This window comes from Emys orbicularis, chromosome 2 (assembly GCF_028017835.1).
Source record: "Emys orbicularis isolate rEmyOrb1 chromosome 2, rEmyOrb1.hap1, whole genome shotgun sequence".
In the NCBI taxonomy this organism is placed as follows: Eukaryota; Metazoa; Chordata; order Testudines; family Emydidae; genus Emys; species Emys orbicularis.
The window spans coordinates 196,432,998-196,460,698 of record NC_088684.1 but is presented as its reverse complement, the minus strand read 5'-3'; the positions used below and the strand labels follow the sequence as shown (position 1 = coordinate 196,460,698).

The window sequence follows — 27,701 nt, the reverse complement described above, 5'->3', positions numbered from 1 at the left end:
CCACAGGGTTCCTTACACAAACAAATGACTCGGATCGTTCCCTGCTCCAGCTCTCATTCCAAGGATGCATGCAGTTTATTCACGTGGATGATCAACTGGTGGATTTGCATGCAGTGGAGCAAGGCAAACTGGGAAGCTTTGCCAATGTCAGCATTGATATGTGTGCCATTATTGACAGGTAAGTAAGGGAGTAACCATTGACAATAACCAACAGAGTTTAAAACTGAAGATTCTGAAAGCACACAATGATATGGGGGGGGGGGGGGGGCTCCCTTTTCCTAAAAGCCATGTGGTTCATAGGGCCTCTGTGTGGCCCTTATTGTCTGTTTGGATAGGTTATTACTATTAGAGATGTAGCTGGAAAAGGTAATGTCATATAGTTGATTCTGGTTTATTCAAACACGTAACTGTTTCAGCAAAAAATCTGTGAAAGTTATCTTGGTTTTGAGTCAAACTTTTAAAATCCTATTCTAAGTACTGTGGGGTATATGAGAAATATAGATGTCCCAAGGAGATTGCACTCAGAATCCTGCTGGCAGCAGAGTTATTTGTGAAGCTGTGAGGAGACTCCATTTTGTAGGACTTCATATTGTAGTGGGGTGGAGTTATTTGTGAAGTTTTTAGGGAAGTCTGAGGAATGGATGTTATCTCTTTTATAACATAGTTTTTGTTCTTCTGGCTTGCCATTGGGTGACTATAATATAAATCCAAATTTTACTAAATTTAAAGCGAAATAAAGATCCCCGTTAGTCCAGCAGAGCCAACATTTGTTAACCTTCTGGGCTACTGCACACCTTGCCTATTTCTCCAAGCTTTTCCCGAGGGATGGTTTGAGTTGGGGACTGTAGAATTTTTAGCAGGGTTTTGATGTGGTCATTGGTCATAGTAGATTTTAATGTAATGTGGTAAATAATTTGTACAAGTGCATAGAGTTTTAGATAGGACCATTTTTTAGAAAACGAAAAATAAAGAATGGGTACCTGTGGAATTCTACTTCTTGAGTAAACAAACTATTAGATACATTGCAGTTCATTGTACTGGAAAAGTGTAAGTATGAATAGTCCATAAAGATTTACTTCTGTTTCCTAAACAGAATAAAAGAACCAGTTAGTGTCAGGCCACAAGAGCAAAAATACAGATGATTTAAAGGGACTAAATCAGTGTGCTGGCACCTTAAAGAAACAAGCAATTTCATCCCCAAGGTGAATAAATTGAATCTTGAGATCCAGTATGCTGTGGATGAGCAGTCTCTTGGAACTTGGCTGTAATATGAGGCGTTCCTCAGAGGAAGATAATGGTGCACATCCCCACACATGTGCATGTAATAAATACAAAAGCTTTGCTAGAATAATGCAGGTTCTGGCACAAAGTAACAAAGTGAATTTATAATTAAGGCAGATGCTTACTCTGAACCCAGGTCTTTCAAGCACTTATGTATGTTCATTTTTATTGCTATCTGTTTAAAAACATTTCCCGTCTTCCTGTTTCCTAGTGAAATAAGGAAAGGGAGCAATGTCTAACATAACCCAACTATCTTGGCCCCTAATGGAAATGGCTGTGACTTTCTGCATGCATTTAGCTCAGTTGCCAGGATGGATAAAAACCGATACTCTTTTCTACAAAAGGAAAAAAATTAAAAACAGATTTTTTCATTTAAATTAAAAAAAGGTTTATCTTTTAAAATGATTTGAAATTGACAATATATGTTAAGCCCTAAACATATTATAATCTGTTAAAAGCATTTAAATAAAATACAAAAATAATTAGTAAATGTTGCCAAGTTTTAAAGAAAGCCAAACCACTGATGTAGTGGCAGTCACTGGTTAAGCATCTCGAACCAGAGTCTGTGGAAGTGCTACGCCAGCTTTTAACAACAGTAGTCTCTGCTGCAGGTGCAGAGAGAATATCTTCATTTCATTTTATTCAACTAGTTCAGTTCAATGACTAGGTCATTCAAAGTTAAGAAACAGACTGGGAGCTGAAGAAGCAGGAAAGCTTGTTTTCCTCCTCCCGTGAATATGAATAAAAACAAGGTGTGAGAGGGTGAGATCTTCTAGATAGAAAATCTTGAAGGATATGGTAACCAGAAATAATCAGCTCAATTAATTTACTTCAGATAATGCTTCATTTGTTTAATAAATCAGTGAATTTTAAATGCAAAACATGGATAAACTGTTTTTATGTATCCAGCACATTTAAGATCAAAATAGAATGCTGTTTTATGCATTTTCAATTGAATTTGACTCTCCATCCAGAGCTTAACACATAAATCATAGGTTAAAAAAAAAATCTAGTAAATATCATTCACCATTTTGTAACATAAAGTAAAAGTTAAGAATTTGAATAAATGTAAGCTTATCTATAGAATTGCTTAAATAAATATTTATAGATATAGCGTATCCTCCAGCTTAGCAGAATAACCCTCACCAAATTTAGTGTTCAGCTTATATTTGGTTGCAAACCAACATGATTCGATGGTTTACTAATCAATCAAAACCAACCTTTTTAAAGAAAATTACTAAAGTACAGATTCAAAATATTAATAAGATCAATTATTTAAATCAAAGTTTCCTGCTGATTTAAATCATGATTAAAATCAGCAACTTAAATTGCTTTGATTTAAATCAATCCACCCTGCTAATTGTTAGTCTGCTGTGAAACTGAGGGTGTTTATATAATTTTGCTTTTACAATTTTGCACAGCTTCCAGGAAACAAATGCTTTGTCCATTTCTTTTCCAGTAGTATTCTAACAAAATTTCAAAGTGACAGCAGATATTCTGAAAAAGAAAAGGAAATACGATATATGCTTTTTGGACTTTCAAACAGCCTCATTTTCCTTGTTGGCACATGAGAAATATGTATGTTCTAGAGATGGAAAACCATTTTAATTATATTTTTAATAGATCTGAAATGTATCTGTGCTTTGGAATATAGCCCTTCATAGTTTGAGTTGATTTGTTCTGTTTTTTCAGTGTGTGATTTTTGGAAATAAATCTAACCCCTGAAGAAAAGGATGTGAAGAGATCTGTAGCTTAGACTTCCGGGTTTTTTTTTTGTTATTATTTTTGTTTTGTGTCCCAAGCTGGTGCGTCTACACACTGGTTTATAGATGAATAGTGATTTCATTTACCAGTGTAAATAAATAATAACTCCTCTGAAATCAGTGGAATTACACTGGGATGAAATGATTGTGAAATCAGAATCAGGCCTTTACACTGTAAACTGGAGGAAAGAAAAATAATTCAGTAATAGAAAAACACTGGGAGAAAGGGAATCAAATGATTTTTTGGAAAATATGATGTAAGGCTTCATGTGTATAGGGATATATTACTGACCATTTGACCATGATGGTGATAGTGACTGTGAAATACCCAGGGAGACTAGAGGGGGTATAAAAATAAAAAACTCAATAATGATGGGGGGTTTCAACTATCCCCATATTGACTGGGTACATGTCACCTCAGGATGGGAGGCAGAGATAAAGTTTCTTGACACTTTAAAGGACTGCTTTTTGGAGCAGCTAGCCCTGGAACCCACAAGAGGATAGGCAATTCTTGATTTAGTCCTAATTGGAGCACAGGATCTGGTCCAAGAAGTGATTATAGCTTGACCACTTGGTAATAGTGACCATACATAATATAATACAATTTAACATCCCTGTGGCGGGGAAAACACCACAGCAGCCCAACACTATAGCATTTCATTTCAGAAAGGGGGACTACACAAAAATGAGGAAGTTAGTTAAACAGAAATTAAAAGGTGTAGTGCCAAAAGTAAAATCCCTGCAAGCTGCATGGAAACTTTTTAAAGATACCATAATAGAGGCTCAACTTAAATGTATACCCCAAATTAAAAAACATAGTAAGAGAACCAAAAAAGTGCCACCGTGGCTAAACAACAAAGTAAAAGAAGCCGTGAGAGACAAAAAGGCATCCTTTAAAAAGTGGAAGTAAAATTCTAGTGAGGAAAATAGGAAGGAGCATAAACTTTGGCAAATGAAGTGTATAAATATAATTAGGAAGGCCAAAAAAGAATTTGAACAACTAGTCAAAGTCTCAAAAATTAAGAAGCAGGAAGCCTGCTAAACAACCATTAGGGCCACTGGACAATCGAGACGTAAAGGAGCACTCAAGTACGATAAGGCCATTGTGGAGAAACTAAATGAATTCTTTGCAGAGATCTTCACAGGTGAGGATGTGAGGGAGATTCCCAAACCTGAGCAATTCTTTTTAGGTGACAAATTTGAGGAACTATCCTAGATTGAGGCATCATTAGAGGACGTTTTGGAACAAATTGATAAACTAAACAGTAATAAGTCACCAGGACCAGATGGTATGCACCCAAGAGTTCTGAAGGAACTCAAATGTGAAATTGCAGGACTACTGACTGTAGCTTCTAACCCATCATTTAAATCAGCTTCTTTACCAAATGACTGGAGGATAGCTAATGTGACGCCAATTTTTTAAAAGGGCTCCAGAGGTGATCCCAGCAATTACAGGCCAGTAAACCTGACTTCAGTACCAGGAAAACTGGTTTAAATGATAGTAAAGAACAAAATTGTCACACACATAGATGAACATAATTTGTTGGGGAAAAGTCAACATGGTGTTTGGTGAGGCATGATTTCCCTTTACAATCTACTATAATTCTTTGAGGGGGTTAACAAGAATGTGGACAAGGGGGATCCAGTGGATATAGTGTACTTAGATTTTCAGAAAGCCTTTGACAAGTTCCCTCATAAAAGCCTCTTAAGCAAAGTAAGCTGTCATGGGATAAGAAGGAAGGTCCTCTCATGTATTGGTAACTGCGTAAAAGATAGGAAACAGGGGTAGGAATAAATGGTCAGTTTTCAGAATGAAGAGAAGTAAAAATTGGTATCCTCCAGGGGTCAGTACTGGGCCCAGTCCTATTGAACATATTCATAAAGGATCTGGAAAAATGGGTAAGCAGTGAGGTAGCAAAATTTGCAGATGATACAAAACTACTCAAGATAGTGAAGTCCCAAGCAGACTGCAAAGAGCTACAAAAGGATCTCACAAAACTTAGTGACTGGGCAACAAAATGGCAAATGAAATTTAATGTTGATAAATGCAAAGTAATGCACATTGGAAAACATAATCCCAACTACACATATAAAATGACGGGGTCGGGTCTAAATTATCTGTTACCACTCAAGAAAGAGATCTTGGGGTCATTGTGGATAGTTCTCTGAAAACATCCACACAATGTGTAGCGGCAGTCAAAAAAGTGAACAGAATGTTGGGAATCATTAAGAAAGGGATAGATAATAAAACAGAAATTATCATATTGCTTTTATATAAATTCATGGTATGCCCACATCTCGAATACTGCGTGCAGATGTTGTCGCCCCATCTCAAAAAAGGTATATTGGAATTGGAAAAGGTTCAGAAAAGGGCAACTAAAATGATTAGGGGTATGGAACAGCTTCCATATGAGGAGAGATTAATAAGACTGTGACTTTTCAGATTGGAAAAGAGATGACTAAGTGGGAATATGATAGAGGGCTATAAAATCATGACTGGTGTGGAGAAAGTAAATAAGGAAGTGTTATTTACTCCTTCTCATAACACACGAACTAGGGGTCACCAAATGAAATTAATAGGCAGCAGGTTTAAAACAAACAAAAGAAAGTATTTTTTCACAAAAAATAATGCACAATGCACAATCAACCCATGGAACACCTTGCCAGAGGATGTTGTGAAGGCCAAGACTATAACAGGGTTCAAAAAGGAACTAGATACATTCATGGAGGATAGGTCCATGGATGGCTATTAGCCAGGATGGGCAGGGATGGTGTCCCTAGCCTCTGTTTGCCAGAAGCTGGGAATGGGTGACAGGAAATGAGTCACTTGATGATTACCTGTTCTCTTCATTCCCTCTGGGGCACCTGGCATTGGCCACTGTCGGAAGACAGGATAATGGGATAGATGGACCTTCGGTCTGACCCAGTATGACCGTTCTTATATATCAAACTATTTTTAAAAGACCCATCTATCCCAAATAGTACTACTACTACTACAAAATACTTCAAAATCCATCTGCACACAAAGAAAACTGTGTTTACACTCTGCTACTCTTTTTGAAGCAATAGACACGGCCAATCGAAACATGATGTAGGTTACTGACATACCTCACCAGTTTGTGCTTTCCAGCTTCTGTTGAATTGAGCAGCCTTCAGTGGTGAAAGAATAGGTTAAGGACTATTTAGAAAAGCCGGACATGCACAAGTCCATGGGGCTGTATCTAACGCATCCGAGGGTGCTGAGGGAGTTGGCTGATGTGATTGCAGAGCCATTGGCCATTATCTTTGAAAACTCATACCGATCGGGGGAGGTCCCAGATGATTGGAAAAAGGCAAATAATAGTGCCCATCTTTTAAAAAGGGAAGAAGGAGAATCCAGGGAACTACAGACTGGTCAACTTCACTTCAGTCCCTGGAAAAATCATTGAGCAGGTCCTCAAGGAATCCATTTTGAAGCACTTGGAGGAGAGGAAGGTGATCAGGAACAGTCAACATGGATTCACCAAGGGCAAGTCATGCCTGACCAACCTGATTGCCTTCTATGATGAGATAACTGGCTCTGTAGGTATGGGGAAAGTGGTGGATGTGATCTATTTTGATTTTAGCAAAGCTTTTGATACAGTCTCCCACTGTATTCTTGCCAGCAAGTTAAAGAAGTATGGATAGGATGAATGGACTATAAGGTGGATAGAAAGCTGGCTAGATCGTCATGCTCAACGGGTAATGATCAACAGCTCAATGTCTAGTTGGCAGCCGGTATCAAGCGGAGTGCCCAAGGGTCTGTCCTGAGGCCAGTTTTGTTCAACATCTTCATTACTGATCTGAATGATGGGATGGATTGCACCCTAAGCAAGTTCGCGGATGACACTAAGCTGCGGAGAGAGGTAGATATGCTGGAGGGTAGGGATAGGGTCCAGAGTGACTTAGACAAATTGGAGGATTGGGCCAAAATAAATCTGAGGTTCAACAAGGACAAGTGCAGAGTACTGCACTTAGGACGGAAGAATCCCATGCACTGCTACAGGCTGGGGACCAACTGGCTAAGCAGCAGTTCCCCAGAAAAGGACCTGGGGATTACAGTGGACGAGAAGCTAGATATAAGTCAACAGTGTGCCCTTGTTGCCAAGAAGGCTAGCTGCATATTGGCCTGTATTAGTAGGAGCATTGCCAGCAGATCGAGGGAAGTGATTATTCCCCTCTATTCAGCACTGGTGAGGCCACATCTTGAGTATTGTGTCCAGTTTTGGACCCCCCCCCCCCACTACAGAAAGGATGTGGACAAATTGGAGAGAGTCCAGCAGAGGGCAATAAAAATGATTGGGGGCTGGGGCACATGACTTATGGGGAGAGGCCGAGGGAACTGGGCTTATTTAGTCTGCAGAAGAGAAGAGTGAGAGGGGATTTGATAGCAGCCTTCAACTACCTGAAGGGGGGTTCCAAAGAGGATGGAAGTAGACTGTTCTCAGTGGTGGCAGATGACAGAACAAGGAGCAATGGTCTCAAGTTGCAGTGGGCGAGGTCTAGGTTGGATATTAGTAAAAACTATTTCACTAGGAGGGTGGTGAAGCCCTGGAATGGGTTACCTAGAGATGTGGTGGAATCTCCATCCTTAGAGGTTTTTAAGGTCAGGCTTGACAAAGCCCTGCCTGGGATGATTTAGTTGGGGTTGGTCCTGCTCTGAGCAGGGGGTTGGACTAGATGATCTCCTGAGGTCTCTTCTAGCCCTAATCATCTATGATTCTTCCACAAACCGGACAAAAAAAATTAATCACTGGAATACAGAAAATATTTTTTTATTTTTGTTTTATGTGGTGAGGGATGAGGAGGAGGTGAAGCTATTGCTCTGCCTACTCTCTCTAATTTAAAAATGACCAAATCTATTATTTTATTGCTTATACTTTAAATAAATCTATTTCAGGGCTGACTGAGAAGCGATATGCCAAGCTTCAGATATCCTGGATTTTTATGGCTTTGTTATAAGCATCTGAAAATAGGGGTTTACAAGTAGTTCTATTAAAACATTCTGTCCTATAGAACACTGTTAAGTGTGGGTCTCTTTAAAAAAAAAACCAAAAAAAAACACCAGATACTATGATTACTATATGTAGGCTTACTTTTGTTTCCCTTTTAAGGGTAGATACTTGTGTGGCGGTGATACTGGTACCCTCCTGTCTTTTTTCACTTGTTTGGCACTAACTGATAAAGGCTTCAATCTTCATCAACATGGAAATTGCTTTCATGGCCACACTTGAGTGAAGACCCCCACTGGGCAAAAAGATAAGCTGTCAAAATGAATTATTCTTACTGTAGATTTCAGTCATTCGGTTGAAAATATCTTGAAGTGGCATTTTTTATTGTTAGTCAGATTGTGTAGTAAGGAAGAGGCCATTTTTAAATAAGGACTATAAGACAAAAGATGAGTAATGTTCTGAATTCTTGCATCTCATTCAATCTGAAAGCAATTTTTTGTTGAAGTCCCAAAGTTCTACCAACTGCATACCTTTTATGAAGAGGGCCTCTGAATTTAAATTCCATATTTTTTTTTTCTAGAACACTAAAAGAATAGTAGAAATACTAATGCCCGCACATTAGAATATTACAATTATAATTGACAAAAAGGCTTGTGGCTTTTTAGTAGACATTCTTCCTATTTCCTCTAACTAGGTATTTTGCTGTTTTTCATAGACCTACTAATTAAGTTCCCCTTTGCAGTGAGACTCCAACACTAAGAAACCTTACCTTTCTTACTAGTGATACACTGGCGTATGTGTATGTATAATAGAATACACACACACACGCACATAAAAAACCAAGCCTACAAATATGGAGAAGGGGTGTATGTTGAAGATGGAGTAGAAAAAACGTGTTTAAAAATAACAGTAACAGTAGTAATCAGATTTCTCTCTATAATATTTTAATTTTCTTCCCTGCTACGGTAGCTTCATCTGTAAACACACTTGCAATGTAAGTCACATTGTTGTCACAATGATCAACATACTGTACTAGTGACAGCTCATATCCCTATATACCTGCTTTACTTCTCGTTAACAAACTGAGTTTGTTGTTATAATCCAGATGGTACAGTTGTACATTAGGATTTTAGCACAGGACATTGAACAGGAATTATTACTCAGAGCTAATTTATCCTGGCAGCCTGGGAGTGTTGCTAAGTGCTCCTGGCCTTGCAGTGGCTGATAATATGGATTTTTTTTATCATTGGATAGCAATGATGAGATGCTAAAAACGTATTTAAAATCTAGTTTTCAATATGTTGTTATAGATTATGTATAACATATGTTGATTTTAATGACAATCTGGCAGTGTACCATAAAGAAATACAAAATAACATAGAAAGTGAAATATAGCTTCACAGCAGCAAAACTTTCTATAGGTGTAGGCCAGTATCGTACGGATGTATGGAAATGATGATTCCCAGAGATGAGCTGGTTGTCTAGTTTCTCCGCTAATTTCATGTTGAAACCAATAAAACATGCCAGGCAAACCTTTCTGGGTGAATATTGCTCATCTGTAGTGGTGATAGGAGGCCAACATCTGATTGACTTGAACCCTCTAGAACTACCTTTTCTAGATCATGTGGTTGCTAATTAGACACTGAATTAATGCATTTACATAAAGTAATCCAGTAAGTCTCACCAGTGCATGAGCATGGCTACATCATCTCTGACAGGTAGCAAGTTCCTTTTTAATCAAATTTAAGCTCCATTTACAAATCTTTAAAATTGATTATTACGTAATCTTAAAAAAATTTTCAGTGTCTGGCTTTTTGAATAAGATTGAGACCCCAAATCACGCTCCCCTCCCCCCCCCCCCATTTATGTAGTCATTCAGTAGGTGGGGACTAAGAAGAATGCCCTCATGTGTGACCTACATAAGGGCCAACTGAAACTGCAGTTTCCATGCTCAAGAAAGAGCAAACCCTGCTATGAGGTTTCTCTCCTCCCAGGAGCAGATCACCCAAAAGGAGGAAGACAGGAAGAGGGAGTAGATAGAGCGTCTGGTTGTGTGGATGGGAGAATGCTGAATCCATTTCAAGGATGTTATAATTTGCACCCCCCCCCCCCCACAAGTGAGGAGGCATTGAATGTACTGCTTCTAAATGATTCTAGAATGGAGATTAAAGCCCTCCGTTCATCCACCTCTAGCAGGGACAGAATTATTCAAGTTCTTAATTAATTCGTTTCTTAGCCGAAGCAAAAGTGCATCGTAGTATTAGTTGTGTTAATGCTTTCAATATGATGAACATCTGTCCACTAAGAACTAGACTGACCACAATCAAGTTATTTTCACGTAGGCCATTGAACTGCCATCTGATCATGTTGTATAAAGCTGGTGAGAAAATAGGAAATGTTTTTGCTGCAGCATTTTGAATGGGAAAATTACCTTTATCCTGATGGGAAACTTCAGTTTTCCTGAAAGAAATTTTGAAAAATTAAAAAAGTGTGGGGAAAAACACACTTTCCCACACATTCTTACTGCTTTCCAACTAGAAAAAGTTAGTACACAGGCAAAAAAAGTGAGGAAAACCCACTTTCTACTTGGAGAACAGCAAGAAGGTGTGAAAAGTGGTGTCTCATACTTTTTCACTTCTTTCCAACTGGAAAAATTTGGAAAACTGTAAGTAGGTTCCCCCCAAACACACACTTTCTTACTGTTTTTCAACTGCCATAAATTCTGAAACAGCAAAAAGTGTGTATGTGTGTGTGGAGTGTGGAGTATGGAGAGGGACCCACCATTCAGAAACTCTTTATGCTGGAATTTCTCATTCTGAAAAAAATTCAGAAAGTCAAAAGTTTGTTGACATTGACTTTTGTGTATACACACACAAACACACACTTTGACAAAACCCTATTTTCAGGTCTTTGGAGAAAGGACATTGTTGTTGTTAATTAATTTACTATTATTGCAGTGTTGCCTAGGAGCCCCAGCCATGGCCCAGGACCCTGTTGTGCTATGTGCTGTACAAACACACAACAAAAAGACAAGTCGCTGCCTCAAATAGTTTGCAGTCTGTTCTGCAGGATTGTAGATTTGGCACATTCCCCAAGCACTAAATCAGTGGTTCTCAAACTTTTGTACTGGCGACCCCTTTCACATAGCAAGCCTCTGAGTGCGACCCCCTTATAAATTAAAAACACTTCTTTATATATTTAACACCATTATAAATGCTGGATGCAAAGCAGGGTTTGAGGTGTAGGCTGACAGCTCGCAACCCCCCATATAATAACCTCGTGACCCCTTGAGGGGTCCCGACCCCCAGTTTGAGAACCCCTACACTAAGTACATTTACAAAATATATTTGCCCAATAGCTGGGTTGACAGTTCCGTGAGAGAGGGCTTCTCCAGAAGTGCCCAAGGTACAAATACCCACCTTCTCCTGGGCGACTAGAAGGAGGATCCACATCCCATCCACCTGGTCCTCTCCTCTCCATCCAGGAGAAACTTCCCCGTTTCTCCCATCTCTCCCATCCAGTTACAGAGGGAGCCTCATAAAAAGGGAAACAACCCCCCTTTCTTCTAGCCAGCTGGACAAAGACACTCCATATTCAGCTACAGTGAGCACATTTGGCCAATAACTCCTGGGGGGAGGGTGATGGCTGGGGAAAGAGGAAGAGTGGGAATGGAACTCTGTAGTTGTCTGAATTAGTTGTTTTGCTTTCGTTTTTTGGGGGGGAGTTAGGATTGTTTTCAATAATGGACCTTCAATAATGACATATTGATGTAAAATGATATAGCACTGCTCCTGATATTGTTGGATTTTCTTATTACTGCTGTATACGTATTACAAACTTTTTATCCTTGTTAGTTTTACCAAAGTAGCTGTTTATTCCAACAACGACTAATATTAACATTGTTGTTCAAATAAAAATGCTGCAATTTATTTAGGAAATGTTGCAACAGTGTCGTGTCCTAATGAATCTGGTTGCCTGCCTTAGAATTGCCATTAACTAGGAATATGTAGGCAACTGCACCAAAGAGTTATCTCAGCACAAGTACAGAGTCTTTGAACAATGGTTGTATTGTATGACCAGTATATACCCTAGTCAGGTGAATCATTACAGAGCTGTATTTTTAGCATTTTAAATGAATTACACTTGGTAATTTTCAGTGTATTTGTAGGTCTTTAATAGCATAGGATTTTAATAAACTCCCTTTGAAAAAGTGTTTTGAGCCTGATTCTCATTTACACAAAGGTCTGTTTACACCAGTCTGGCAGTGTAAAGACACTACTAAATGAGGGTAAATATAATTTTGACATAACAATGTAATTGAGCCTTAGAAGGAGAATTATGATAATTATGCCCTTTATATTTATTCACTTTGTTAACTACCTGGTATTTTTTTTATAAAAGTACCCTATTCCAAGTCATATCTAAAGTTATCTAATGTAGGTCTGATCTGGAAATAGTATTTGGTGTTCATTATGTTTTATATTTTCATAACTCCTTGCAAGCGGCAACAAATTCATCAATTAAAATCTGCAGTGAATAAGAAAGAGAGAGGGCACAACTTCCACTGTGCAAATGTCATCACCTGGAGGTGACTGAGTTATTCTACCCACTAACCAGGGCATTTGTTCTGCTGCATAGTGAAGCTTGAAAAGGTCTTAAGGAGGAAAAGAAACAGTTTTCCAGGTGTTTTAGAATTCATTAGCATTGGGCTCTTTGCCTAAAGCTAGACCAGTAGAATACATTGAAGTATTACTTGTTTAAAGGAAGGACATGAGTGGAATTAATTTACGTAATTTGGAACAGAAGAAAACATTGTTGGCCTAGTCTTACTAAAGTTAAAAAATAAAGTGGACAAGTGGACATAGTGCCTTGCCTCATTGAATGAATATGAATAGTGCACTATATATACGTAGTGATCCATGAAAACAGCAGCTGTTTTATGTGTTGGTGGTGGGGGAGAGGGGGTGTATTTTGTGGTTTTGGTTTGTATTGGTTTTCTTTTTTCTTGATTAGCTGGCTCTGTATGGTATCATTTGAATAGGGACAACCACAACCAATCTGGAGCTTGCACTAGTGTATTTAGTGGCACTTGACATAGCTTGAAGAAGAATGAAGGCAAAGGCTGTTCCCTGTGAATAGTATAATCAGTGTTTGATTTTAGGGGGAGGTGCAGCTCAGTTCCACTTATCTAAAAAACTAATTACTTTATTGCAACTTTTTTAAAATGAACTGATTATAGTTTTAGTGAAGTGTTCCATACTGACAGTGCTGGAGATGTAAGTCCTCTACCACAGAACAGATACCATATTGTATGTACAGTGCCAGGGTGCACTTCCCCACATCTTATGAGGATTTCTTATCATAATGATCTGGACCGAGACTAAGGGCATGTCTACACGAACACTTACTGTGGAGCATACTGGGGTATATATCTACAGCATTGCTGTCCTTTTTATTTAGATTCAGACAATTAACCAAGATTACATTGGCACTTTTAAAATTTTTACCTAAGGTCACTTTTTAAAATGACTGGGGTACGTAAGGTAAAAATGTGCCTAAGGATGCAGATAGATGCCTAGTGGGATTTTCAAAAGCACCTGAACAGGGTAGGCACCTAACTCTCATGGACTTAAAGGGGAATTAGGTGGCTAACCTGTTTAGATGGTTTTGAAACTCCTCATACCACAAAACTATGAAAAAAGAAATATTGTAGAAAGGTGGTTTTGTGCAAAGAGACTGGATTCGGACTCAGGAGACTTGATTCAGTTGCTGATTCTGCCTCTGTGACATTGGGCAACTCATTTAATCTCTCTTGGTAAAATTTTCAGAAGCACCTAAATAATTTAGTATCTTAAATTCCATTTTCAACAGTGACTTGGAATTTAGGAGCCTAATTCTCTTTGATAGTGGGAATTAGGCTCCTAAGTACCTAAAGGCCAGATTTTCAAAGGTATTTAGACATCTAATTCCCACTGATTTCAATGGCAATTAGGTGTTTAAATACCATTGAAAATCTGGCCTTTAAGTCACCTTTGCAATTAGGACTTAAGCATCTAAGTTACTTTTAGTCCATTTGAAAATGTTACCCAGAAAGATGGTGCTCTTCCATTCCCCAGCTGTAAAATGGTACAATACTTCCTTTCTCACTCCCCACCGTTTTCTACTTAAATTGTAAACTCTTTGGGCCAAAGAGTGTCTCTTATTGTGTTCAGTGTACAGCACAATGCCTGAGCTGCTAACTTGGTTGCCATGGCAACACCATCATTAATAATATGGCTTGCCCTTTGAACTCCAGTTTTGTTTTGTTGGCCTTGCTGATGTGGATTGTAGGGGGATTAAAACAAGGTAAAATTGATATTTATAAAATTGGAAACAACTGTGTTTCATCTAGTAATATTATAACTATATATAACATACAAACTGACCTTCTCCTGGCTTCAGTAATTGCTACTTCTTGGCTGAGTTAGAGGAAGAACATGAATGAAGGGATAGGGAGAAGACTGGGGGAAATGCATATGGGCAGGAAGCAGGGAGAGGAGAGAGTGAGGTTGGGAGCCAGTGAGGTCTCTCTGGATCTCAGGAAAAGAGTCCAGGTGAAAAGCAAAGGCTTTGGGAGGTAAAAGTGGGTATACAGGGGGTTTAAAGGAAGGTTTTGGAGAAAAGTAATGGAAGAAACCGGAATGGGAGAAATGAGGATGTGTGTACAGGGGGCTGAGGTGCAGTTTACCAGGGTAGATGAAGGGGAGCATATAAGGGGGGGAGCGATAGGACACTTATGACCGTCACCAAATGTCATCCAGGATTTTAGGAAATCAATTAGCCCTAGCTGGTGGCCCCCAAAAAACACTAGAGGGAAGAATGGTCCTTCTGCCAAGAAAAGTTTCGCAGGCTACTTGTGATTCCAGTTTAAAACAAACAAACAAAAAGCACCAGCTAGGTTTGAAGTTGGGGTTTTATTGGACAGAAGGCTGCATAGCCTGGGAGGTCCTCTGAGAGTTGGAACAGTTCAAATAATGATCCAAACTGTGAACCTTTTTGATTTCCCCCCATCAGTAGCTCTCTCTGTGGTTTAGATATGTTGAGGTTGGTTTGCTGTGCATTTTTGTTTCAGACTTTATTATCCCTGTGGTTCATATGTTTGCTTTATTCCCTTTAACTTGGAGTGAATAAATTGTAAGCATCAGTAATATTTTGACTAGAATCTTGCAGGTAAGTAAGTGAGTGCTATATTACCTTGTAGTCAAGTACCTAGATATTTGGAAATATCCAACATTCTTAAAGCCACTTTGTGTCATATTTAATCCGAGCTAAACTATGTAGAGAAGAAAAACATTTTCATTGTAACTTTAAGAAACATTAAACTATTTTATATTATGAAAAATGTATGCTCCTTAGATGACTCTCTAAAGCAGGTAGGACGTTTGCCCATGATAGATATTTGTTCTTGGTAAAACAGAAGCTAAGGCAGCTGCTATTAAGAACGTAAGACTTACCATGCTGGGTGAGACGAATGGTCCACCTAGCCCAGTATCCTCTCTCTAACATTGGCCAATACCAGAGCTTCAGGGGGAGTGTACAGAACAGGGTAATCTTGGAGAGATCCACCTCTCTCTTCCCCTCCTGGCTTCTGACAGCCAGAGGTTTAGAGTCACTCTGAGCATTGGGTTATATCCCTGTGTGTCTTGACTGATAGCCATTGATGGACCTTTCCTCTATGAATTTATCTAATTCTTTTTTTAATACTTTTGGCCATCACAACATCACATGGCAAAGAGTTGCACAGACTAATTGTGTTGTGTGGAAAAAGTAATTCCTCTTGTTTGTGTAATCTTCGGCCTATCAATTTAATTTGTTTATCACTGGTTTTTGTATTGTGGGAAAGGGTAAATAACACTTTATTTTTTTAAAATCCCAACATCTTGTATATGTATTTGGGATTTTGTTTTCCAATATGCATTACTTTGCTTTTACCAATGTTGAATTTCATCTGCCATTGTGTTGTCCAATCACCTGGTTTTGTGAGATCCCCTATATCTCTTTACAATCAGCTTTGGACTTAACCATCTTGTGTAATTTTATGTCATCGGCAAAATTTGCAACTTCACTATTCACTCCCTTTTGCAGATCTTTTATGAATATGTTGAACAGGACAAGTCCTAGGGAAGTTCCGTGGGGACCCCATTATTTACCTCTTTCCATTGTGAAAACTGACCATTTATTCCTACCCTTTATTTCCTATCTCATAACTGGTTACTGATCCATGACAGTAAGGGTGACCCAGTCAATATAATGTAGTTGGTTTTCCCTCTTAGCCAACTACAGCTTACTTTGCTTAAGAGCATTTGGTGAGGGACTTGTCAAAGGCTTTCTGAAAAACCAACTACATTATATTGACTCGATCACCCTTATCCACATGCTTGTTGATGCCCTCAAAGAATTCTAATAGATTGGTGAGGCATGACTTCCCTTTACAAAAGCCATGTGGAGTCTGTTCTTTAATACAATTTATACCAATTTGCTCAGTACTGAAATTAGGCTCACCAGCCTGTAATTCTCAGGATTGCCACTGTAGCCCTTTTTAAAAATCAGCATTACATTAGCTACCATGCAGGCATCTGGTACCGAGGCTTGTTTTAGCGATAGGTTACATACTAGAGTTAATAGTTCTGCAATTTCATATTTGAGTTCCTTCAGAACTCTAGGGTGAATACCATCTGGTCCTGATGACTTATTACTGTTTAATGTATCAATTTGTTGTAAAACTTCCGCTATTGACACATCAGTGTGCTACAGTACTTCAGATTTGTCACCCAAGAAGGATAGCTCTGAGGTGAGTATCCCCACCCTCCGCCCGCATATCTTCTGCAGTGAAGACCAATGCAAAGAATTATTTAGTTCTCTGCAATGGCCTCGTCTTCCTTGAGTGCTTGTTTAGCACCTTAGTCATAGGGGCCAAACTACCTGTTTGGCAGGCTTCCTGATTCTGATGTACTTCAAAAATTATTACTGGTAGTTTTTGCATCTTTAGCAAGTGGCATCTCAAATTCTTTCTTGGCCTGGCTTATTATACTTTTACACTTAACCTGCCAGAGTTTGTGAACCTTCCTATTATCCTCACTAGGATTTGACTTGCAAATTTTAAAGGATGCCTTCTTGCCTCTAATGGCCTCCATTACTCTGCTTTTTAGCCATGGTGGCTTTCTTTTGGTCCTCTCATTGTCTTTTCTAATATGGGGTATACATTTTGTCTGAGCTCTATTATGGTGTTTTTAAATAGTCCCCATGCTGCTTCCAGGCATTTAATTCTTATCACAGCTCCTCATCTAACAAGTGTACTTGTTTTCGTGTAGATCCTCTTTTTAAAGTTAAGTATTACTGTGGTGTTTTGTTCTGATTTTGTATTTTCCCCCATACAAAGATGTTAAATATAATTTCATTATGATAACTATTACCAAGTTATTCAGCTTTAGTTACCTCTCAGCATTACCTCATCTGCTCCCTTTAGGACTACAACAAGAATTACCTCTTCTCTAGAACTAGCTGCTCCAAGAAGCAGGTGTCTAGAAATTTTATTTCTGTATCACGTCCTGAGATGACATTTACTCAATCAATATGAGGATAGTTGAAATCACCTGTTATTGCGGTTTCTGCTTTTGTAGCCTCTCAAAGCTCCTGTATAACTTCACAATCACTGTCATCACCCTGGTCATGTGATTGGTAGTATATTCTTACTGCTATACTCATTTTATTCAAGCATGGAATGTCTATCCTTAGAGATTTTATGGTACAGTTTGTTTCATTTAAGATTGTCGTCTTTTTTGACTCTATGCTTTCTTTTACATATAATGCCACCAGGGCAATCTACTGTACCATTCCTATATATTTTATAATCTGGTATCCTTATTCCACCAAGTTTCCATTATATCAGTATCATTTTGTGCCATGCACCTCTAGTTCACCCATCTTAGTATTTAGACTTCTAGCATGTGTATTTAAGCCCTTGTACATTTTGCAAATATTCAATTACTTGCCTTCATGTGTTATTTTTTAAATGGGACTCAATGTCATTTGACTGTTCCTAACTAGCTCCTACCTGTACTTTTACCAGCTTCTTTCCTCTCCTCTTTACTAGGATATAGAGGTTTGTATATATATTAAGGTATGTTGTAGAAGAGGAGGCATGTCTAGGATAGAAATCTTCTGGATCTGGATTTTAGTCACCTTTACAGTGTGATGCAAGGGGCATCTCTTTTCACAGGCCTCTCTCAATAAAAGAGGGGACCACAACATTCCTAGGGGGAAATTATCACTGTACTTGGTCTTACTTGGGCAATGGCTTAAAATGAAAGAAAAGAGAAGAATCTTGGTCTCCTTTGTGACTGTGAGTATGTGTGTGTGTGTGTGTACACATAGATGAATGCACACACATGCTAAATATTTATTTGGGGGAAAAAAAGAAGTCAACAGAAACAAACTTTTAAAATCTCATTTTAAATAATGCTAAACATTGCTTTGCCAGGACACCTACTCTTCTATTAATTGCTTAATCATCACCAGTGCAGAAGCAGCTTAATCAAATGGAGTAATATATAATTTATAAAGGTCAACACCACAAGCTTTGTATGGGGATTCATTTCTCATTTTCTCTTAAGTGCATTACTGTACTCAGAGGACTTGCAGCTTGCATTACATTTGTGCTGAATTATTATTTATTCTGATATGCCTTAAAGGAAGAGATGAGCACTGAGCAAATGTTCATGAAGATCTGTTTTTGACATGAAAGTTACACTCTTACAAGACTAGGTTGTAAATATTGGTGTGATCCCACAATAACTCCTTTGAAACAGAAGTTTACTAGTTACCTGACTGAATTTTGAGGCCAAACTACTTTGGTGACCTCCTGAAGTGTACATCATGTTAGCTATTGTCATAACACGTAACTGAAGATTATATGCTGTGCACACTACGTATGTACTTTAATATGAGTTCTATAGTCCTTTTGCTGGGCGTACAGTATATTTTTTCTTAATGATTACCATTCATCATGTGATCATTCTCAAAAATAAATAAAAATGAGTTGTTGGAGCTTTAAAATATATAAATCTTAACAAATGCAAACAGTGCAAATGTATTTCCAGTAGTGTTACATAAAAGCTAAGAGTTATATTAAGACTAGAATTACATCATTCCCTTGTCTGCGGTTATGTAGTTGTTAGAATATAGGTTTCTCATACAGAAGTAATATTAGTTCTCCATTTTTCTTCGTTATTAGTAAATAGATAATTGTATAGCAAATAAATAGAATCTCTCTATATAAACAATCCCAATACATTTATTGCTAAATTATCTAGCTGTCCCATACAATAAATTACACACAGTAATGCTAGATACTAATGCTAGTATGACACATACTGACATACCTGCACCTTTCTTTTATTAAAACTTTTCAGTGACAAAATAAAAGGAAAAGTATATGCAGATTTTCTTTCTGCAGTACAATATTGATCACTTTTAAGATTATGGGTCTGATTTTTGAGATCACATATGGCCATGTAAATTGGGAGTAAATCCAACAAGGTCACTGGAGCTATAAACATGTAAAGTCAATATGAGATCAGAATCAGCCCTCATATATTTAGTGGGTTATGATGATTTACATTTGGGCTGTTGCTCAAGGCACTATTAAAGTCATGTAATAAACATTTCATAAACTGGTTATAAATTTCATTATTAATGCCTTATCCCAAATGCCACTATTAGAATGACATATTGGGTCATCAGTTTGTTGAAGAGGTAAAGATACATGTTTGGTTTTTTGTTTTTAAAGCTTATCTTTAATAAAAGATTTTTTTAATCACTTGCGAATTGACATTTTAATTTTCTGTTACTAGCAGGTATCAACTTCTTGTGGCAAGCCTACAAAACTCATGCTTCTTTTGCTTGGATACCATTATAGATCTAAGTCTATCTTATTGAATTATCTCTTCCATGTAGCATACTTTTATTAATAAGAGCCTAATAACATTATAATTAAAATATAATAAAATATAGTTGTTTTAAAAAATAGTTACGATGGTGGCATGGAAAAGCTCCTGGGGCAAGTAATAACTGTGATTAAATTGAATTAAAATATCCTTATAAATATGCATTAGGCTAGATTCTGTTTGTTTTGAAAGAGGAAATACTTATGTCACTGGTATTCTGCTCTTACAATTCCGTGGCACCAAATAACTTCTTTCAAAGCATTTCTCAGTGCTAAATTTTAAAACTGGTCATAGATCATGAAGTCGTAATGTTTGTCCCACTACAATTCTTGAAGGATAGCAGAATACCAGCTAATAAAAAAAATTGTGATTCAATTTCATCCCAGGTATTAACCCACTGAAGTTAAAAGTTGCACTGTCTATCTTAGGTACTTTTATATGGTCCCCATTTGTATCTGTGTGCCTCACAATCATTCTCATTTTACATATAGGGAACCGAGGCATAAAGAGACTAAGTGACTGGCCAAGCTGCCTGAAATTAGGTGGTAGAGCAAGGACTGGAACCTTGACATCCCAGGTCCTAGGATAATGCTCTAACAACTGGTCCCTATTGACTCTCTACACCATAAATTAAATGGGATGAATGCCTCTGTGAACCCCTCCAAACCAGTCTTATATTCAGGGATCTGAACAAAAAGTTCATTGTTGTAATTAACTCTCTGTCTAGTATGTGTCTACATAGCTATATAGTTAAAAAGAGAGGTAGGTGATAATTCCAGGTGGGAAATTATATTAAAAAACAAACTCTTTTCTTCTGGGAAATTAAAAAAGAGTAAAATTCCTTGGAGGAAATATATGTTGGATGTTTCTGACTTAATCATGTATGCCTTCCTTGAAGGGTAGTTTAAACGAATTACCTAATATAATCCTATAGGTCAGAATAAATAGCTTTTAGCACATTCCCAATAAATTACACCAATAAATTATAACTTTTGTATTTTAAAGATGGGAGGGTGAAAAAATAATACTGAATATGTTAGATTTGTAGAGGTATTAATGAAATTTTTATTCTGACTTTAATACACTCTTAATACACACATTAAATGTATTCTCATCTTTTCCCTGGTATGATATGGCAGTGATTCATTGAGCAGAAAGAAATATTCTTATAGAGGTGTTCTGGAGGAAAATATTCTGAAGATTAATAAAAAAAATCTCTTATTTATGAAGACTATGTTAGTGGAACTGAATCCTAGCACAAATATGTTCAGTCTCAGAAAACTCAAAGAATAGCTTTTAGACTGTAAAATGTATGTGGCACAAAAAGGCTTGCTCATAATCACGTTTCCTTTCTAGAAAGTGTGTGAATCTATGTGTGTGCATATATCTGTGTATCAACATCTAATATTTTTCAATTAATGTGTCATTTCTTTTAGTATTTTAGTGTCTTATATTTATTGTAAAATTCCTCAATATTTTATTTATTTAAAAAGCGTTTTGCTCTTTTCAAGTTTCTTTCCTAGGGCCCAATAATGAAAAACTAGCAGAACCAGTCCAGGACAATATTAAAAATTAGATACCTAAAATTAATCAGCTAAGGATAAAACTTTCAAAAGTGCCTAAGTCCCATAAAATGTTACTGGGACTTTGGCACCTAAGTCACTTAGGTACTTTTGGAAAAAATGAGCTGGGGTTCTCAGGGCTTCTATCTCCAAGTTCTACGGCAGGGAATCTGGAAGCTCTGGGTCCCTGACACCAAACTATGCCCTTGAATAGTGGACCCTGGAAGTCCAAGCTCCCTCAGCAGCCTGTCAGGTCAGCTGGTAGGAAACAAGGCACGCTTCTGACAAACTCTGCCTGTGTACCATCAAAAGTTTGTTGAAACCAGTATGTTTCTGCAAAACACTTTGGTTTTGACAAATTGGCGTTTTCTGATAAATACCTTTTTCATTGGGAAAATTCCTGACCAGCTCTGCTTGAGCATCCACAATTCCCAGTGAAGGCAGTGATAGTTGTGGTTGTTCAGCACCTCTAAAGCACCGTACTCTTTAGAGATATGGGGACACTACTTATCTTTTGGAAAGAACTCCTTGGTCTGATTTCCTTAAAGAATATCTGCTGCTGTTGTTTGCGTTGTATTTATTTGTTGTTGTGCATTCACTCTGATGTGCTTCCTGGTTAAATCCAGCTTGTTAGCTGGCCTCAGTTAACTTGACTTCTTTTTTCTTTTTCTTTTTGCCATCTGACATTGGGCCTGATCCAAAGCCCATTAAATCAATGAGAAGACTCCCACTGATTTCATTGGGCCAATTTAGCACTTCTCTCATCTCACAACACTATACTTGGGGTCATTAAGCTGTCAGTATTTTATTATATGTTTGAAGCTCATGTAGATCACTGTCCAAAGATAGAGGCACATAAATTAGCGTGAAGGTCAATTTGTTTGATCTACATCAATCCGTCCTTATTATATGGGGTTTATGTAGTATTCATTTGTAAAGGAATGCTATGAAATGCTATTCAGAATTATTGATTTGACAATGAGAGGTAAGTACTACTTACTGCCCAATGTGTTGTCATGGGAAATGTTTCTTTGAGGAGCATTATTATATTATATGAAATACTTACTTTGGATTTTGGAGACTATTATTTTGAGCAACTTCCATTGTGCTGAATGGAATATTGTTCACAAAGGAAAGATCTTCTATTTCCACAACCTTTTCCCTTCTCTTAGTTATTTTACAATGTTTACTCATTTTCAAATGATATAAAACAGGTGAACCAGGTAAATCAACCCTAATAAACAAGTAAATACAGTACAAATTTAATAACCTGGAACAATATTCGGCTTTTCAAGAAACTACCACCATTACTGCCTGGCTCCTATCTATATTTGTCTGTTTATCTAACTAAATATTCTCATTGTCCCTGTGAACTCTTGTTTCATGCAGCTTTACAGATTTTAAGAATTTTTCATTTCCATTTAAAATGTCTTGCCTTCTATGTAGAAATGCTCCTGACTCAATTTCCTAGATTGTTATTAAATTCCGAACAGATTCCATATCAAATTGGCAGCCCTTGTAAGAATGAAATAAACTTTGAAGAGTTGTACAGATATTTTCCTGGTGACCGTGTCAGGCTATGTGTACTTATGCATAGTGACAACCTTAGACAGACTCCATTTAAGCTTCCCCATCTGTAAATCAGTCTTAGAAATTGACTCTCAGCTTTAGTGAATGTAGCTGGTATTTTTATCACCTTCCTTACTTTCCTTCTTCAAAAAATACCCCCAAAAGTTGCCATTTTGCAGGGATTGCTGGAGAAAAGAAAACTTCAACTCCTAACATTTGTCTTCCAAAGTTAACAGAAGAGGGAATATCTGCTACTATCCTCTTTTATGCCTAGAGCCATTGGTCAGTCATTTAACACTAAACTTTCAACAGTTAAAGCTACCATAAGCCTCAGCCCTACCTGATTATCCTTTAACAGTGGCTTCACTAAAATGCCAGCTGCTGATTAACTCAATGCCATTACACAGGCTGACCTTCTCAAAATCATTACATTGGTAAATAGAATTACTTCCTCCTCAGACTCAGCACCAACACAGTTCATTCTAGAATTTATTGATTTTTCTTTTCTTTCTCCCTCTCTTCAGTTTAGATACTTTTAAAAAAAAGGGTTTGTCCTAATGCTATGATGAGATCTGTCCTACACAGTACTGTGCCTCCTATATTAAACTTGCTCATATAAAGCATTGCTCAGGGAAATTTCAATCGTCCAGTCTGAACTTTTATTGCTCTCTGATTGTTTGATTCAGGACCTCCAGAGAATAGTTACAAGCCTTCAAGCACATCCCTTTTTCTCCTGTGGGTTCTTGTTTTTACTCAAGATCAGTCATAATTTCAAAAGCTAGCTGCTTTATTGTTTGGTCGAGTAACCCCTTTGACAGTGTTTTATTTGTTCTGTGTTTAGCATTGAGAGCATTTTTTCCGTGATGTCCTAATTTTTCATACTTAGTGTTACAATGGCATTTGTCACCATGCTCTCTAGCGACTGACACTTCTTCTGGCCATACGAACTGTGTCCCAAATGCACCACAGACAGAAAATAAAGTATGACCTCTTTTCTTTAACTGTATCTCGCTCTCATTCATTGGCTCATCTAGCATTGGCTTCATCTGCCTCTTCGCTTACTGCACTTGTTCTGAACGTTCACTCTACCACCTAGAAAAGCCTTTCTTTTAGCCTCATTGACTCTCCAGCCTTTTTCAAATCTCATCATAAAACATATTTTTCTCTACTTCCTATGGCTCTTAATTAATTTCTCTCCCTGTCATTGTTTGTTATTTAATGATGTAACTACTACTTAACTCTGTGGTGCATTTGGGACACACTTCATATGAAAGGAATTCTACAAAGTATATTTATGCACCGTGGTTGTCTTTGAACAGTATAATCATGTTTGAAAGAAACTAAGTTCCTGGTTTGACGTAACTATACAGTCTTGGATGTTAGGGACTCTTTTTAGACCACACAGAATTTTTCCACTCATAAATTATTCTCATTCTCTTTTTTCTATCAATGCTTTGGTCCTCCTCATGCATTATTTAAAGCTAACGGGTGTATATCTACTAGTCCATTTATTTTATTCCATTTATTTTATTTATTTTCTGTTGCAAAATTGCCACCTTTAAGTCTGTTACTGAGTGACCAGAGAGGTTGAAGTGTTCTCCTACTGGTTTTTGAATGTTATGATTCCTGATGTCAGATTTGTGTCCATTTATTCTTTTGCGTAGAGTCATACAGTATTCTTGTCCGTTTAAGGTACTGTAGAGGAATGAAGTCAGTATACTTTTTCCTTTGTTCTGTGGTAAATAGAAGATGGAGAGAATTGGAAGGTTTAGGTCAGGTTTTAGAAAGAAAGGCCCTTTAAAAAAACTTAGAAAGGCCAAAACTAGCAGGGTATGAATGAAGCTTTTAAAAGGTTATTGTGTTTCTGCCTGCGAAATGATTGGCCGCAATGAAAATAACAGATTGGTGGTATTTCAAAGCCTTTATTTGATACACATTTGTCATGATTCTTGGAGAAATATTGGAGAAAGAAACATGTTAATAGAAATACAGACAGCTGTATACCAAGGCTATGCATTTATATTTCACAAGGTCCCTGCTGTAGTGTCATCTTATAAAATAGGAGCTCAGATATGTGTCAAATAGAAGTGGCTTATATTCTTTTCTCACAGCTTGTTGTTCAGAAGAAAAAAATATTTTTTGACACACAGATCATGTAGTTTGCTCATTCTCTGGGGCCTTATCCCTCACTATTTCACTGGGCAGATCTTCCACTTATTCTCTCATTCTCTTGTACTATATTTCTTTAATTTCATGGTGTCACTCAGTCTCTTACCATGATCTAATACACTGCAACATGTCCAATATCACAAGGGCAAGTTTTCACCAAATGGCCTCCCTTTTATAGTTAGGAGAATTCATTCATCATCTCCCCTTTTATTGATCCTGCAGATTGTGAGAACATAGGATTGATGCTTTTTGAGATCCCATAATTTGATGTTCCGTAGTTTAAGAAACACATTCTGCTGTATCACTCTATAGTCCCTTTGTTTGTTGGATTTTAAACCTGGGATGCACAAAGCCTTAGCTGGGATCCTATTAAATAGGAACTTCTAAAAAGTTCTGAATTATCCTCTTAGGTTTGTAAGCAAGTTAAGTCAATCTCTGTGATCCTACCAGTACAGGTTCTTTATGGATTTTAAGGCCAGAAGGGACCATTATGGTTGTTTAGTTTGACCAACTGCAAAACACAGGCCACCAAGGAACCTGATTTCTGCATCAAACCCATAAATTCCATTTTGAATTATAACATATCTTCTAAAACGATTTCACATGATGGAGAATCCACTACATCTCTAGGTAAGTTGTTCCAATGGTTAATTTTCCTCATTGTTAGAAATGTGAACTTCATTTCTATCCTGCATTTGTCTAGCTTCAGTTTCCAACCATTCAATCTCATTATGCCTTTTCTGCTAAATTAAAGAGTCATCTACTATTAGGCTAGGTCTACAGTGGGGGGGGGGGTCGATTTAAGATGCGCAAATTCAGGTACGCGAATAGCATAGCTGAATTCGACGTATCCGATCCAACTTACCCCGCTGTGAGGACGGAGGCAAATCGACCGCCGCGGCTCCCCCGTCGACGGCGCTAACTCCTACCTGGGCTGGTGGAGTACACGCGTCGATTCGGGGATCGATTGTCGTGTCCCGACGAGACGCGATAATTTGATCCCCAAGAGATCGATTTCTACTCGCAGATCCAGGCGGGTAGTGAAGACAAGCCCTTAGAAATCCCTTCCCAATACTTGTAGACCATGATCAAGTCACCTCTTAACCTTCTCTTGAATAAATTGAATAGATTGAGGTTCTTTAGAATCTCACTATACGGCATGTTTCCAGACCTCAAATCATTCTTGTAACTCTTGTTTTCTGAACCCTTTCCAATTTATTAATATCATTTTTGAATGGTGTGGACAGCAGAACTGGATATAGTATTCCAGTAATGGTCTCACAAATGCTGTTTACAGAAGTAATCCCTATTGCTGCTTGATATCATCTTTCTTTATACATATAAGCTCTTTTAGCTACAGCGTTGCTTTGGCAGCTCACACTCATTTCATTGTCTACCATGATCTGTAGGTCCCTTTCAGAGTCCCTGCTTTCCAGGATAATGTTTCCCATCTTTTTAAGTGTGACCTACATTTTTTGTTCCTAGATATGTGACCTTGCATTTTGTTGTGTTTAAACACATTTTTTTAAATGAATCCATGATACCAAGTGATATAAGTCGATTTCTATAGCTGACCTCTCCCCCATCGTTGTTTGCCATGCCACCAGTTTTTGTATCATCTTCAAATTTTACCAGCAATGATTTGATATTTTCTTCCAGATAATTGATAAAGTTATTGCCTAGCATTGTATAGTGCTATTTTTTTATCAGAAAGTCATGTGATACTAAGTGTGATGAACTCCCCGGAGTACAACCTGGAACTGTGGGGCTGCTGTGCCCCCTTAACTCTCTGGCCTGGGCTGTCTGCCACAATGCTTTGCTAGTGGAAAGCAGCAAACCCCTCCAGGTGCTGTTATCACAGCCAGCAGCATGCACAGACACACCCAGCTAAGTTGCATGCATGCTCTGAATGCCACTCATAAACTATACAGCGGGAGATGCCAGCAAATCCCTCCAGCCCTCAGGATTGTTCCCCCAGAAATGTACCATCTTACACTGCTGAAGACCTTCCCTTGAACAATGCAAGATCATTAATTAGTTTGCAACTTTGTCAAAGGATAGTGGACATGCACTAGCCTTTGTAATCTGAGCAGATTCCCCAAACTCACTGATAAGGATAATACATTAAAATAAGATTATTAACTACAGAAAGATAGATTTTAAGTGATTATAAGAGGTAGGCATAAAGGTCAGACATAGTTACCTAAGAAAATAAAAAGTAAACACACATTCTAAATTCTAAAATTTCAGACTAAGCAAGATTTGAATCAAACAGCTTTTCTCATCCCACTGGATGTTCAGGTAGGTTACAGTTCTTAATACACAGGCTGAATTTCCTTCTCAGCCTGGGACCAGTCTCCTCAGTTCAAAGTCTTTGTCTTCCCAGCATTCTTGTTGCCTTCA

At 37.8% G+C, this 27,701-nt stretch overlaps 1 protein-coding gene across 1 annotated transcript in view; it reads left to right on the top strand.

The window, feature by feature from the left end:
- The window catches only part of CNTNAP2 (contactin associated protein 2), a 1,144,465-nt gene that overhangs the window by 520,491 nt on the left and 596,273 nt on the right, over positions 1-27,701 (top strand). The window contains exon 10 of the mRNA XM_065398395.1: positions 7-178. Within this exon, the coding sequence (XP_065254467.1) occupies positions 7-178 (172 nt within the window). The remainder of the gene's footprint in view (positions 1-6; positions 179-27,701) is intronic.